General features: G+C 22.7%; 3 protein-coding genes across 3 annotated transcripts; all 3 read right to left on the reverse strand.

Moving 5' to 3' along the window:
* Positions 1-72: 72 nt before the first annotated feature.
* PY17X_1348700 (PUB domain-containing protein, putative) lies at positions 73-1251 on the reverse strand (the record flags this gene model as incomplete). Its single annotated transcript, XM_724241.1, has 1 exon — positions 73-1251. The coding sequence occupies one exon, from the start codon at positions 1249-1251 to the stop codon at positions 73-75; it is 1179 nt and encodes a 392-aa protein (XP_729334.1).
* A 1189-nt stretch (positions 1252-2440) lies between these two features.
* PY17X_1348800 (DNA-directed RNA polymerase III subunit RPC1, putative) lies at positions 2441-8765 on the reverse strand (the record flags this gene model as incomplete). Its single annotated transcript, XM_022957232.1, has 4 exons — positions 2441-2504; positions 2595-2807; positions 2980-3101; positions 3192-8765. 4 exons carry the CDS (start codon positions 8763-8765, stop codon positions 2441-2443), a joined length of 5973 nt encoding a protein of 1990 aa, XP_022813684.1.
* A 1448-nt stretch (positions 8766-10213) lies between these two features.
* Positions 10214-16648, reverse strand: PY17X_1348900 (myosin F, putative; the record flags this gene model as incomplete). Its single annotated transcript, XM_022957233.1, has 4 exons — positions 10214-10312; positions 10420-16127; positions 16295-16406; positions 16589-16648. The coding sequence occupies 4 exons, from the start codon at positions 16646-16648 to the stop codon at positions 10214-10216; spliced, it is 5979 nt and encodes a 1992-aa protein (XP_022813685.1).
* Between the last annotated feature and the right edge of the window lie 1241 nt (positions 16649-17889).

The raw sequence follows: 17889 nt of genomic DNA on the forward strand, positions 1-17889 counted from the left end.
ATTTCATATACTTTTTCGTAATTTTTTCATATATTTTTTCGTAATTTTTTCGTAATTTTTTGTTTGTTTCGTTTATGCCATGTTCGATGTTTGGTTAGCTGAAAATTTTTCCTTTAAATACAAAAAAATAGATTTCACTTTTTCATCACCAGGTACATCTGAATATTTATTTAGATGTCTATAAAATGTGCATAATACATCTAAAGATGCATGCATGTTATTGAACCATTTTTCCCATTTATCGTAATTTATAGTAATATCGGGTTCTTCTAAATATATATAAATATTTTCGTTGTTTATTTCTCTGTTCAATTTTTTCAATACATGTTCAATATCTTCTGATTTTTTAAGAACATACCCAATTATAATAAATATAAATATAGTACCACTTTTTGATAAAATATTATTTTGAAATGTTTTATTCATAAGATTAATTAGTTTTAATTTTTCATCTCCTATATTTTTTACAAGTTCTTCTAAATATTCAATAATATTTTTCATTGCTTCTTTAAAGGGTTTAAATTTATTATTTTTATAAATTAAATATATGCAATCTAATAAATGGATAGGATTTGTAAAGTATACATTTACTTCGTCATTTTCTTTAGTAATATTATTAATATGATTTTGAATATTTTCTTGGGATTCGCCTAATTGTGTATATATATATTTTATAGCATCTTGTTTGTTACAAGCTGCTACTATTTGATCATAAAAAAAGTTACTTTTTTCCTTTATTAATGATTTAATTGTTTCAATAGTATTAATTTTATTTTCATATTGTTCTTTTTCTTTTTTTAAATTTTTTAGTTTTTCTTCATTTCTTTTTTGAATTTCTTCTTCCTCTTGTTTAGTTTTTATTCTTCCTTTGTTTAACAATTCTTCTTCGTCTTTTTTTTTTTGTTTTTCTTGTAATAATTTTTGTTCGATTTGTTTTTTTTTTTCAATTTCATAATTTTCTTTAAAAACGCTTAATTCTTCTTCAAATATATTATAAATGATCTCATATCGTTCTAATAATATATCTACATTTTTTATCATCTTTTCTCCATATATTTTTTTTTCTTCACATGTTTCATTCCTTCTTAGTTTTATTCTTGTTATAATTGGCTGGATTTTTTTTAATTTATTATCTAGTTCATTATATAGACTAAGTTTGTTGAATATTTCCTCTTCTTTTGAGTTAATTAATTCACTGCAAATTCTTTTCATTTCTTCTATAGACATCTCTGCTATTTTGTAGTCTGTCATTGTATATACAAATAAAAAAAATAAATAATAAATAACAAATAACAAATAAATAATAAATAATAAATAAATAAATAAAATGCTAGCTATATAGCAATGGCTACAAATCCTTGTTTGGTTCTTAGTTTAAAAAAAATGCCATATTTTGGGCATATATACAACTAACTTTTTTTGTATTTTTTATTTTACACAATATTGTAAGTATATAACCATTGCTCTCGTTTTTATTATGAATCATTCTACAACGGATTTATGTAAAAATTATCCTTACAAAATAGAATAGAAAAAATTAAAAAATCAAATATATATTTATATATATATATTTATATATATATTTATGTAACCCCATCCATACATGTATCAAAATAAATCATGAAAAAAAAAAAAATTATTTCCCAGAAACCTCTGCTACATATTTGAAAATTATATGCAAATTTGATAAACTAAAAATATTTTTTAGAGTCCAAGATTAGCTAACTTTATGATACAATAATATTCCCAAAAATTGAAACCAAAATAAAAATTAAAAAATAAGAAAAATATGAATACCTAAAATAACTGAAAACTATGGCAAAAATAACCGAATTAATTATAACTCTAAAATAGCAAGCTTGAATGATGATACAAAAATTTTGTGATATATAGATTTACTTATTATTTAAATAAAAACTTAAAAAAAATAATAAAACAAATAAATTATAATTTAAAATATATTTAATATAGTATACTCCCCCCCTCTTTTGTATTAAATATTACAATCTTATTATTATTCTCATGAAATATATTGTGTAATATAAATAAAACCATTTAAGAATGTTCCTATGCTCTATACACACATATAAGATCCCACACAATTCTTTAAAATAATGATAAATGTTATTTATAACACAATAAAAAACAAAACTATAATGTTATAAAGAAATATCAATAATAATAATAATATACGAATAAGTTGTTATGTGGTGAATATATATATATTATGATAATTTCCAAGTTTAAAAAAATTACAAAATAAAAAAATATAACGGAAAATATGTATGTAGCAAGCAAATAAGTGATAACTTCATATATGTATAAATATATATGAATAAAAAGGGTTAACAAAAGAAATAAAAAGGTTAACAAAGGCTGAGATTAATAATATATAAAAATTTATAGGTGTAAAAATATACACAACACAATAAAAAAAAAATTAATTATTTTTCAATTCTCTTTCTGCTCTTTCAAGTAAAGTTAAATTTCTCTGTTCATTGGGCCTACAAATTAGGGAAAAAATAATACACAAATGTTTCATATATATATAAAATATATACAATTTTCTAATTAAATATTAATATGTAACTTACTGTTTATAATCATAAAGGAGCTCAAATGAACCAGTTCCGATTGGAATATTTTTTCCTACTATTATACTTTCACTAATATTGTTAATTTCGTCGTTATTTTTAAAAAACGATGAAACAAATAAATGTTCGTTTGTTTCTTCAAAGGATGCCAACATTAATGTGCTTTGACGGGCCTTTTGTATACCAAATCTGTTAATACCTAAAATCTCTCCTCTAAAAAAAAAAAAAAAAAAAAAAAAAAAAAAATATACAAATATATACAATATATACAAATATAATGAAAGTGCAACAAAAGAAGAATGGAGTAATCAGGCTGTAAAATTATTAACTGACAAAATATATAGACAAATATTCACACATATATTATATTTTATAATTGTCTTACGTAAAGGCCATTATATCAGCTAATAACATGATATGTCTTATATCTATATCAATACTATATGCTTCAATACATTTTTTAATTTCATTTATTATAGTTACTCTTGCTGCTTCTATTCCCAATACCTGTGCAAAAATATGAAAAAATAAATAAGTATAGCAATGTAAATAAAATTGTATTATTAGGATGTTTTTTGTGTTTTTTCGTGAACAAACCTGAAAAACGTTAATCACATGATTTGATATAATATGCTTGAAATCGACACCCTCTAAACCAAGAATATAATTTAGGGCATTTCCTTCGACTAATATTGAATATTGTGTTTTTTTTTTTTTTTTTTTTTGTTTTTTTTGATAATAATTATTTTTTTCTTTTAAATCATTCGATGTGTCATAATATTCTTCATCATACATTTCAATTTTATCATTAATTATATTTTCAACATTTATTTCATCAAAGTTTAAGTTATCAAGATTGGCTGTACTGAGGTCTATCGTTTGTTCATCATTTTTTGATTTGCCACCACAAAAAATGGTATTATTTTCACTGTGATGTTTTACAGTTATTTCCTCAGTTTTTACTTTTTCCTTTTCTAATAATTTTTCGTAATTATCATTATCTTTCAATTGGGTGTTCGATACATCCATTACATTCTCCACTTTTATACATTGTTTTTTTTCAACTATATTATTGTTAACATTTTCATTATGAACAACATCAAGATTAGAAATGTGATCTTCCAAATGGGTATCCAAATGGGGATCACCATTTTCTAACTCATCATCTGTTACCTCAATTTCTTCCTTTTTAATTATACATCGTTTGATATCTTTATCACCATATACTAATAAATCTAATAAGCCCTTTTTTAATGACTCAATTTGAAAAAATATAAATTCATCGTTTTTTATAGAAATATGTAATTTATAATCATTTATAACATCTATATATATTTTGTTAATTTTGATTTTGCTAATATGTGTTTGTTTTAATATAATATCTCTAATAGTATATGCATTAATATTTAAAAATAATTTTTGTATAAGATCCTCATTAAATTTTATAGATATATATATTCCTTTAGAACAATAATTTTCTTTTATGTATTCACATATATCTCTTATTGACGTTTTTTCAAGTTTTGATTTCATCATTAAAGCAAAATTATAATTATCTTTTATTCGTAAAGGAATATTTAATATTGGTGTTTGAATAATACTTGATGCATTTATTATTTCTTTTATACGAGGAACACCAAGAGTAACATTCATACTAGCCACTCCAGCAAAATGGAAAGTTTTTAATGTCATTTGTGTACCTGGCTCACCAATAGATTGTGCAGAAATCGATCCAACTGCATCTCCAGGAGATGATATATACTTGAAATATTTTGAAATGTTAAAATAAATGAATATATATAACTGTTTTAAATTTATAAAAGAATAATCATATATCATAGATCTATATGATGGATCATACAAATTAGATTTATCATTTATTTTTACAAAATTATAATAATCATTTTTTTTAATTAATTCAACACCTTTTTTATATTTAAAAAATTTGTATATATTTATAGCCTTTAATAATAACCATTTTTTTAATTCTTCAATATATATTTTCATTGTTTTTGTATTTTTTTGATGTGTTGGATTTTCTTTTTTGGATATATTTGTATGTGAATATATATTTAAAGGAATTGTTTCAGTAACATGATTTAATAAAAAATTAGTCCATCTTAATATCTCATAAGGAAATAATATATAATGTTGTTTAACATCACACACTATTTCAAAAACACTAACAAACGCTATAACATTTTTAATCATTTGTTTGTAACATTTATTTTCATATAATAATTCACATTCATTTATTTTATCAAATATATCTATATATTCATTTTTTATATTTTTATTCAAATTAAAATTATTTTGTATATATTGATTAAGTGAAATATTATTTTTATTATTTCCTTCTTTATATAAATGTATTTTAGATAATATATCTTTATTTCCTACTGTTGTTATATCATCCATTTCGTTATTTTCTTTTGTCACAATCCTCATTAATTGTTTAATAAAAATTGATTCATCCATTGATGGGTAAAAATAATCATCTTTTAGTTTTTCTTTTATTCTATTTATTTTATTTTTTTCTTTTTTATAAATATTATTCACAATTTCGATTTTTTTTCTAATATTTTTACTCATTTTGTTATATTTATTATTTAAATATTTTAGTTCCATTTCATTCAAACATATTATGCTACTACTACTATTACTATTTATGTCATTTTTAATGTAAGAATTTTTTTTTAATATATTTACACATTCGACAATATTTCTATACTGATTAAGATGGTATGCTATTTCGTTGACTTTATTTGGTGGTAATATTGCTTGATTTTTTTGAGATAATATTATGTTGTTTTCGTCTTGTCTTTGGTCATCTGTCTGTTCTCCTTCCTCATTTATTTCACAACCATTTCCACCAATTATTTTTCCAACAAATTCTACATCATGTTCCAAAGGTATAAGTATATTATCTTTATTAACTTCTTTCATCTTTTCTGAAATCTTGTTAATTATTTTGGATAAAAAAGACGAATTTGTTTGAACATTTTCTGAAAACGGAATAGAACCAAACGGCTCCAGCGAATTACCACCATCACCACCACTATCACTACCACTATCACTATTATTATTATTATTATTTTTTTTTTTTATTTTTTTTTTTTTCTCGCCTGAATCGTTAATAACATAATTGCCCTTCTCTACCCCTTTGGAGCTTTCTAATAAATTAAATTGTTTCCTTTTTCTGGGTTTATACAAAAATAATGTATGGCTAGGAGATATTGAAATTATGTGATTATAAATTTTATCAAATTGATCCATATATGTATGGTTACTATCAATATATGACGGGTTTAATGCATCATCCCCATAAATAAATTGTATAATTTGTTTATCACAAGATCTAACAGAATAATCATAATGTATAGATAAATCTTCTAATGCTTTCATAAGCCTTCTTTGCATATAACCAGTTTCAGCAGTTTTAACAGCAGTATCTACTAACCCTTCTCTTCCTGACATAGTATGAAAAAAAAATTCAGTTGGATTTAATCCTGTATAAAAAGAATTTTGAACAAAGCCTCTACTTTCTGATCCTTTACAATGAAAATTAAAATGTGGTAATGTTCTATTAATAAATCCATTTTGTATTCTTTGCCCCGATACATTTTGTTGCCCAACACATGCAATCATTTGTGCTATATTTATTAATGCACCTTTTGCTCCAGAATTAAACATAATTAATGGTTTATTTAAATATGGTAAATATTGATTACATGTTTTACCTGCATCATTACGCAAATCATCTAAAATGCTTTTTACCTTAATTTCTAAGGTCTCTTCTAATGTACATCCTGGTTGTATTTGCATTTTTTTTTCATTATAAAGTATTATTTCTTTGTTTACTTTTTCATATCCATTTAAAAGTAAATCTCTTTTTTTGTCAGTTAATACACGAGATGGTGTTACATCATCAATTCCAATTGTCATACCTTTATTTGAAAAATATCGACTACTTAATTTTGAGAATCTATTCATTATTTGTAACGCTATTTGAGTTGAATTATTATGTATTAAATAATAAAAAAGTCCATACTTAGATGCACCAAGAACTTTTTTTCCTAATGATCCACAAATTAATTCTGATTTATAAAAACAAACATATGAATCATCTCGTGATAAATATTTTAAATCTCCATTTTTTGTTGAATATTCTCTTTCTTTCATTTCAAAATTTATTATTGTATTTTCATTTTTATTCGGTTTTATTAAAACACTTATTAGTTGTTTTCCTGTCCATAATTCTTTTGGTTTTAATATTGCTGGTACAGGTAATTCTATATCAATTTTAGCATCAGAAAAATATGAACATAATAAACAAAATAAATCTCTATCAAGAAATGTATCCTTATTTGTAATAACATATGAAGCAGATAAAAAATCTTGTGTTAATGCAATTATAACTTCTCCATTTTTTGGAGTAATTAAATTATGTTTTACATTCATTAAATATAAAGCTTCTGCTCTAGATTCTTCAGTTTGAGGTACATGTAAATTCATTTCATCTCCATCAAAATCTGCATTATAAGGGCTACAAACACATTCATTAAAACGAAATGTTTTATAATCCATAACTCTAGCTTTATGACACATAATAGACATACGATGTAAAGAGGGTTGTCTATTAAATAATACAATATCTCCATCACAAATATGTCTTTCTACTATATCTCCAATTTTAAGTTGATCAATTACATATTTTTTATTTGCATATTTTAAACTAATTCTGTTTGCTCCCAAATTATTATTACTACTATTTTGATTCTGTTCATTATTTATATTTTTAGAAAAGCTTGTATTTAATTCTCTACTTTTATTAACATAACGTTTAACTATATCAATAATAGAATTTCCAATTTTTCCATTTTCATCATAATTCATATTAACATTTTTTTTAATTACATAATTAGCACCTGGCCAAACATTTGAACCATTTCTTATTAACATTTTTAATTTTTCTATATTATATTTATTAACTGTTTCAGGATATGTTAATCTCATTGCTATTATTTTGGGTATAACAACTTCATCTATTGATATATTTGGATCTGGTGAAATTACGGTTCTACTTGAAAAATCAACTCTTTTTCCTGATAAGTTACATCTAAATCTACCTTCTTTTCCTTTTAATCTTTGACATATTCCTCTACCTGGTTTAGAAATATTTTGTGTTGCTAATAATTGAGAAACTGCTGGTGAATCACTATTTATAAATCTGGTAACTTGTAATTGCAAAAATTCTATATTTCCAAGAAATTGATTTGTTTGATATCCATTAGAAGATTGGCTATTTATAGTATTATTTAATTGTGCAATTTCTGATAATATACATGTTAAATCATCTTCCGCTGTTCCATGTTCATCTATAATTACCGATGGTCTTATTGTATTTGGTGGTACTATTAATGTAGTAATAATAAGTTTCTCTGGATTTTCAATATTTAATAATTTTATATAAAATGGGTTTATATTTTTAAATAATTTTAACACATATAAACTATTCAAATCTTCTTCTTTTATAACTTGTTTACCATTTTCTTTTACCTTAACTATATGTTTTAATTTCATAAATTGATCCAAACTTGGTTTTATTATTTTTTTTATCACACCTTGTGGACTTCCACAATTATAACATTTATTTACTTTTTTACATATGCTTAATATTCTCTTAAAAAATTGTCTTTTAAAAAGTGAATCATCTATATTTTTTTTTTTTTTTAAATTAGAAAAAAATTCGATTTTTTCTAATGGTAATAATATATGAGAACAAGTTTTACATATACAATATAAAATATGAATAATATATTTATAATATCCTATATGAAAAACAGGATAATTTAATTCTATATAACCAAAATGTCCTGAACAATTAATTAATTTTTTTTTACATGTTTCACATATAGAATTACTTTTATGGGCTCCTAATCTTAAATCTAATACACCATAAGGATATGGAACACCATTACTATTATTTTTATACATTTCTCTATTTAATATTTTCACTTCTGAATATCTTATTATATCTTCTTTTCCCATAATACCAAAATTTATACTTTTTATTTCATAGTTATTTTTTACATCTTTTACAAAATCTTTTCTCATGCTTTTATGGTGGATAAGCGTCTTTAGCTCATCAAGTTTTATATTGTTCGCCATTTTTCCTTAATTATTTTTCAACTTTTATATTTTTATTTATTCATTCTGTACAAACTTGTAAGCCAAGAAAATGGCACCCCTTCATACTTCTTTCACTTTTTATTTTTCGAAATTGTGGAAAAAAACACATTCCGACCTATTTTATATGTATCACCAATGTTGCTTTTGTCTGATGATATGTATATATATAGTTTTGCATCAAAATGGTTTTGCATCAAAATGGTTATGCATCAAAATGGTTATGCATCCATTTGCAATGCCTGTTAATAACAGGAAATGACACTCCCCAATGTTATAGCGATTGAAGGATAACTACTAGGTTGATATGAAATATAATTTCATACTTAAAAAATAAATAAAATATTAAACATCAATTTAAACAAATTCAAGATATAACCTTTTTTTGAAAATAATAAATCTTGTAATTTTCAAATAATACCCACATCATCAATCAACTGTTTATTTAAAAACATAGATCTATATATGTATGTTATATAATTATGTTTTTAAAAAAAAATAAATATATACATGCATTTTTTTTTACAAAAAAAAAAGGAAATTTATCAAATTAAAAATATTTCATTTGTTCTTTAAAATTGTTTAAAGATTTTTTTTTCTTAAATTAATATTAAATAAAAATTTGTAAAATTGTATATGCCGTGCAAATATATATATATATATATATTACTGCAAACAATTTTATGCTATTTTTTTTTCATACAAATGTTGAAAAAATATATAACAATTTTAAGTATATACTTCAAAGTATATATCGCACAGATATAAATAATATACGCATGTCATAATTTTGATAAAAAAAAATAAAAAAAAATGAAAAAAATATATTTTGTAACTTAATTTTTTTCGATTTACTCGTAAAATATCTAATGAATGAAAATTAATCGATTAAATATATTTCACAAAAGGTTAAGAAAAAAAAAAAAAAATGCATACACATATATATACGAATGTAAACTTATATTTCTCTTATTATTGTGAAAACCTAGCATTGTGGAAAATATTATTTATTTTTAAGTAATAAATGAAATATTTAAAAATTTGTCCCCAATATGAACATTATATATTCCATGGACAATATTACAAAGTTACATATATATTAACGGATTTTTTTTTTTTTATTTTATTAATTAAAAAAAATACAAATAAACAAAACGCACATACTATGTGACCACTAACATTTCCACAACACTGGTTGGTGCTCATTTGGTTGGCATTCATTTGGTTGGCATTCATTTGGCAATACTCGCTTGGGCAAGTTCCCAAGTCACGACACAAGAAAAACAACCGAGCCTCAGTTGGTACTTCATTTTGAGAGGTCATTCAAAAGGAAAGGCAAAATGAAAAATCTAATAATGATAATGATAATAATGTTATAATTACGATAATAATAATGTTATAATTACGATAATAATAATGATATTATAATGCTATATCAATGATCTCCTCCAAAAAACTATATTCCCCTTCGAATCTCCTGAGACCATCAATGTGTCTATGTCGTTCACCACAACTGACATGACTGGGGCCTAAAAAAAAAAAAATAAAAATAAAAAAAATAAAAAAATAAAGCAAAATAAAGCAAAATAAAGCAAATAAATGTACGATAGAGTGGCCGACGCATTTCGAGACTCACCTTGTGATGTTTCAAAAGGATGAGTTTATAATTAGATTGTGGAAGAAGAGAACAAACATAAATGTTTCCATCTTCGGATCCTGAAACAAGCCATCCACCACCAAATTTAGTGTAACAACTTCTAATTGGTAAAAGAGCATGATTTATTCTTATTCTATGTTTAACAGATAAGTTTGTTATAATTCCTTTGTTTCCATATACACATTCGATTATTCCAATATGATTATCACAAGAATTTACAATAATAGTTGGTGGAGTGTGAATATATTTTCTTGGAACAAATTTAATACAAGTAATTGGTAATAAGGAAAAAAGAAATCGAAATTTAATTTCTACTCTTTCATTATATAAACATTCTAATAAATATATAGTTCCATTTTTAGATCCAGCAAATATATTTAAACATGTATAATCCATTTCTAATGCTCTTATTTCACTTTCAACTTTGATTTTTTGATAAACTTGACCACTATTTAAATTAACCATCCGTAAAAGAGATGTACAATTTGAACATAAAAATATATCTAAGTTTGTTGGAAATAATAATACAGATAATGTTGCAGATGAGTCAGAAAATACTTTTAATAAAAACCCTGTGCTTACTTCCCATATTTTTATTGTTCTATCAATAGAGGATGATATTATTTTGTCTTCTGAAAAAGAAAATACTAAACATGTTATAGCTTTTCTATGTCCTAATAATTTTGATAATAAAACTGTTGACATTGAATTATCTTCTGATAATGTAAATGATGATTCATCTTTTATAGTCTCGTTAATATATTCAATTGTATTATTTTCATCTTCTTCTTCTTCTTCAGGATTGCTTAATTCACTATTATTTACTTCCTCATTCGATAAGTTTCCTTTTTTTCGATTTCTAACTAGTTCTTTTTCATGATTGGAATTGTTTATCGTTTCATTTTCTTGACCCCGAGTTTGAAAAGTATCGCTTTGTTCCATCTTGGTTCTAAAACATTTATATATATATATGATTCCATCTTTACATCCTACTGCTAATATTGTATAATTTTTATTTATAGAATTTTGGCCTATACATAAATATGTGATAGGTGTGTTATCTTTTATCATAATTTCATAAACAGGTTGTAACCCTTTTCCCAATTCAGTATTATATTTTTTACTATTATAAACATAATTATTATGTGGTAATGATTCTCTTAAAAGTTGAATAATTTGTTTTTTTTTTCCAAGATTGTTTGTAGAATATTTATCATAACTCTCTCGATATATATCATTTTCATTTTTTATATAAATTAAATTTTTATTTTCGATATCTTTATTATCTTGTATGTTATTAACTGATTGTGTGCTACTTTGATGTCGTAATAAATTTATTTCACCTTCTTGAATTTTATCAAATTTACCAAATTTATCAAATTTATCAAAATTGTGAAAATATTCATCTGTTTTACCAAGTATGCAATTATTACCATTTTTAATATTTTCTTTATATCTATTTTCGTTTTGAAACCAACGCGAATTGCTTCTATCCAAGTGTTCAATTATGTTATTATCATTGTTACTACTATCATGTGTGTGAAAATGTTTTGAATTGATAAACATGTTTTTTGAAATAGTCTCTTCGGATATAAAATTATTTAAAAAATAAGTAGAATTTGTTGTTATTCGATTCACATAATCATTTAATATATCATAAATATCTAAAGCTCGAATATAAGTAGCGTTACATGTTTTGGAAACTTTTTGTGCATATGAAACATCGTTTACATTTGGATTTAAATTTATTTTTTCATTAAAAATATTTTCTAATAAATATAATTTTGTACTTTTTTTTACATTAATAAGTGATGCTTCTTGTAATAGATGTAAAGCTGGTATTATGGATTCTTTATTTGTAGAATCAAATACAATAATAATACAAATTGAATTTTTTATATATTCAAAAAGAATTTCTTCTGAACTTGTATTATCTGAATAACCACAATCTACTATTTTTATTTGAGACAATTTATGATTAACTATATATGTATTATAATTAGGATGATTAATATTACCAATTTCTTTTTTTTTATTTTTTTTTCTTAAAATATTTAAATTATTTTCATCACCAAGTCTTACAAATAAATCTTCCATCAAACTTGTTTTTCCTACTCCTTTTGGTCCACATATTAAAATGTCTATAACATCATCTCTCGTTTTATTTCCAATTTTTGTTAAATTTTTATGTTCTTTAAACTCTGTTATATTATTATTATCAGACATCTCTTTTTTATCTTTTACAATTGAAGAAGAGCCATAATTAATATCTATTTTATTTCCCATCAAATTTTGTTCGTATATTTCATTATAAAGCATACTATTTATAATGTTTAATTGTTCTCTTTTCATATTATTGGGAATATTTTTTTCATTCGAATCATTAATTAAATTATGCTTTCCTTTAAAATAAGAAAATATATTCAACAGCTTATTATATCGTTCATTTAGTAAAGCATTTTTTTTTACATATTCTTCATTTTGTATCTCTAATTTTTTTATTTTATCTAAAAGTTTGAATAAATTATGGTCTGACCCAGAATCTTGTTTTCTACTAATTTTGTTATTATCACTAATATTTTTTCCTGCATTTTCTTCTGCATTTTTTCCTGCATTTTCTTCTGCATTTTTTCCTGCACCTTTTTCTGCGATCTCCCCCTTTTGCTTTAGTGAGAGCTTTTCCACCTTCTCTACCAAATTTTTTATAACCAGCTCATTATTTTTATTAATTTGTTCTAGTGCTTCTATCCTTTTTGTTAGTTTCTGAGAATTTGCAGAAGCTTTTAGCAATTTATTTTCGATTTCAAATTTTTCAGATTTTTCATTTTTTAATTCATCCATTAGAATTTGGTTTTTTGAAAGTAAAGCACCAACTTCTTTTGCTTCATCTTTCAATCTTCTTAATTGTCTTCTAGCTAATATTCCTTTCCATTTTAATTGTATTTTTTTTGTTGATTCTATTAATTTTAAATATTTAATTCTTTCTTTTTTACATTTCCACATTGCTTGTATTTTACTGGCATAATAATTTGTTCTATATATTTTATATGATTGTCTTATTAAATATCCTCGAAAAGCTGACTGAATAATAATAGCACATTTTTTTTTATATAAAAATTTTTTTCTTAATGCATATGTATATATATATGAACATATTAATTCCTGTGCATTTATCATTATTATTTTTTTTTTTTTTAAAATAGTTAATACATTTCTTATCCATCTTTGTATAGTAATAATTTTTTTTTTTAATAATTTGTATTTTTTTTTTTCAATATAACATTTATAATTTTTTTGTATTATTATTGCATTCAAACTTCGAAAATCTTGTCTCATAGTTAATAAAATATTATATGCTTCAATTTTAAAAAAAGATAAAGTTTTACCAACATACCATATAAATTTATCATCTTCAATTATGTCATTAAGGGTATTATTTTCATATCTTGTATTATTTTTTTTTTCTATTAAATTTGAATTTTTAGTATATTGTTTTTTTAATACAGATCCATAAAATATGTTTTCTTGATTTTTTTTTTGTCTAATATGTTTAAGTGATTTCATATAATCTTGTATTTTTTCTCTATTTTCTAATTTAGATAAAATATAATTAGCTTTTTCAGATAATGATTTATCACCATAATATTTACTAAAATTTATTTTTTCATCTTTTGTTAATAATATGTAATATTCATTTATACAATTTTGATGAGTTAATCGAACTGGATATCCGGCTCTACTAACTTTGATAGCTTGTAATACACCACCATATTTTAATTGCTCATTAACAGAATGTCTATCAAATATATCTGGTACATTTTTTGAATTTGGTTTTATACATCTAATAAAATGTGGTTCTGTTTGATTTATTCGTGTCATTAATACATCTAACTGTTGTTTAAATTCACTAGAAACTGTTGCAAACCTTTTCTTTTCAAAATTTCTTCTTAAATATTTTTTAAATAAATTATGTATATATTCATTCTGACTTTTTAATAAAACATTTTGTGCATCATCAGAAAGCTGATCTTTATTTTTTTCTAAAAAACCACATGAATTATACATAACTTTTCCAGCAAAATGTACAATAATAAAACTATTTGGATCTGTTTTTATAGATTCAAATCTTTTATTATTAACATGTTTTGATATAATCTTATTACAAAATGTTTTATCTTTACCACCAGGTATAAAACTCTCTTCATCAAGCATACAAAATATTCCAAATGGTTTATTTTGTAATATATCTACACAATCTTTATTATCTGGAAAATCTAAAGAACTCCATTTGATTCCTTCTTCTATATATAACTTTTCTTCACATTTAAAAATAAAATTATTAAAAAAATATTGTAAACATTCATTTGTATAATTAATACATAATTGTTCAAAAGAATTTACTGGAAAAGATTCAAAACCAAATATATCTAAAACACCACAAAATAAATTTACATCTTTTATTAATCCTATTGATTCATTAGTTCTTTCTACTAATTTTAAAAATAAACAACCATAAATTGCTCGAGCTAATGCATCACGTATATCACTAGCCATTGCTGATGTAACTGGTTTTTTGTAATGTTCATTATTAGCTATTATAGTTTTATAACATAATGCATCTTTTAATGTATCTGCATCTATATCTAATAAATAAGCTGCATTTTTTAAATCTTCATATGTAGATTCTAAAATACTTGATTCTTCTTTGTTATCATCATTATTAAATAATATATTACCAATATATAATATCCCTTCTAAAATTTTAAAAATCTGATTCTGTTCATTTTCTTCTATCCCTACTACTTGCATAGCATATACAGTTGATTCAAATTCTTCTAATTCATTAACATCATTTAATTCATAAACACTTGATTTTGTTAAATATCGAAAATTTAGATGATCCTTAAATTTTTTCAAATTTATTTTTATTTGTTTCACATTTTCTTTTTGTTTAAATTTATCACAAGATGGAAAATAGTAATATTCATCATCATAATTATTGTCATCATTTTCTAAATTCAATTTTTTATTTTTATAATATTGAACAGCACTACAGAGTTGGTAAAAAATATGATAATTCCTTTCACCCTCTTGTTGATCACATACTCTAACTTTTTCCAAAAGATATGTCAATATTTTTGCACCATATAATTTTCCTTTTACATATCCATTATTACATATATCAAAATGTAATTCTATATATTTTCCAAAACGGCTAGAATTATTATTTCTCAATGTCTTAGCGTTACCAAATGCTTCTAATAAAGGATTACTTTCCAAAACTTGTGATTCTATTAGAGATCTTTTTTTTATATCAGAACCCGCACATGCTAAAAATTTCATTACATATTTTGTTGATTCTGTTTTACCAGCACCTGATTCACCACTTATTAATATTGTTTGTGATTTATTATTTTTACACATTCCTAAATATGCACTATTAGATGTAGCAAAAATATGTGGGCTCTTGGATTTTATAGGTTGAATATGTTTTTCTAATATATTATCTGAATATAAATTTTTAATATGTTTAAACGGATTTATTGCAATAAGTATCGGGCCAGTAAATGTATATATCTCATCAATGTCAAATCGAATATTTAAACTATGCAAAACTGATGCTTCATGTAGATGCGTCAGTTTTGTTAAATCTGGGGGTGCAGACAAGCCATTAGAATTGAATATATCTGAAAAGTGTAGACACATACATATATATATACACATATATAGATGTGTGAATAAGCAATTTACTACACAGAATAAAGCAGAACCATGCACAATTAATTGTATTGCCTTGTAACCAAAAAAATATAATACATGCCAAAATAAAAGTACTACAATATTAGTAGCTTACCCGTATTGCGAAGAAGAAATTCATCGCCTTCTTTTAAATTCACAATTTCATCATCATCTGTTTTTACAACAATATCTGTATCTTCCTTTATAATTTCTGCACTTATCCATACCTGAAGGAAATATTATATGAAGCATCGAAAAAAATATATTTATAAAAAAATATATTTATAAAAAAACATATTTATAAAAAAACATATTTATAAAATATTATAAATATTACATACTAGTTTGACAAGCTGACAATTCACATTATAATAATACATATTTATTTTTTTTTTTTTTTTTTAATTACTTTTTCTTTATGCTTAATAAATATTTTTGTCCCAACAACACATTTATTCGTAGGCTCCATTATACAACTTATTTGAACATAAAATTTTATTATATTTTTTATATATCACTATATTATATTAAAAATATAGCGCTTATTTTATTTTTTTAAATGGCTTGTTAATTTATTGGATTCCCTATTACAGGAATGTACATTGAGCATATAAATAAGTTGTCTTGGAAATCAGACACATGAAATTGGTGTATATACAAACTGTTATTTATAGAATATTTTATATTATTGTTAGTATTTTTTTTTTGATTTTTTTTAAATGATATTATTTAATTATAATTGCTTGAAGCCAGTTATATTGATATGTAAAGATATGTGCATTTTGCAATTGTGTTGTATATGAATGTATATGATAATAGATTTGTGTTGTTGTGTGTTTTATATTGGATTATACTTTTATATAATTTTTTATAACCTGTTTATAGTTGCTTATGATTTCGTTAATTATTATTAGGATGTATTACATATTTGAACATAATACATTGTTTTGGAAAAATATTCTCCATAATAAAAAAAAAAAAAATTTATAATTCCATTTTTCTTTTTGTATATTTTTATATTCGCAAGAAAACTAAATCAAATTAATGACATTTGATGCCTGTATGCATATAGGCCATTATATTATTTTAATTTATATATTCACATATACTTTTTATTCACATATATTTTTTATTCACTTTTTAAGTATTTTGTTTTTGAAAAAAATGTATACCAAAATCCAAAAAAATAAAAATAGGGTAAAAGATTATACTCCTAAACTAATGAAAAAAATATTAACGAAATAAAATCGTACAAATCTTACTTCAAAATTCAAAAAAGACAACTTATTATCTTTAATAAAAAAAAAAAAAAAAAAAGATAATAATACAAAAATGTCATAAAACGAATTAAAGGAGAAAAGAACAAGAATGAATAATAAAATAAAAGTAAAAATAAATCATAAAATAAACATAAAATAAATCATAAAATAAAATAAAATAAAAGTTTAAGCAGTACAAAAAATTGTTACTGCGCAAGTTTACTGCAATTCTTTATTTTAACAGTATGATAACATATACAATTTAAAATATTCTTATAAATAAAAATCCGGCACTATATACATATTAAAATAATTTTATAAATGTATATATTTCTTAACTGCGAAAAACAAAATACAAAAGTATATACAAAAAAAAAAAATTAAAAATAATGCATATGTGTGTATGTAATATATATAAAATAATTCCAATAACTTTTTCAAAATTTTAAGA

This window comes from Plasmodium yoelii (assembly GCF_900002385.2).
Source record: "Plasmodium yoelii strain 17X genome assembly, chromosome: 13".
NCBI classification, from domain to species: domain Eukaryota; phylum Apicomplexa; class Aconoidasida; order Haemosporida; family Plasmodiidae; genus Plasmodium; species Plasmodium yoelii.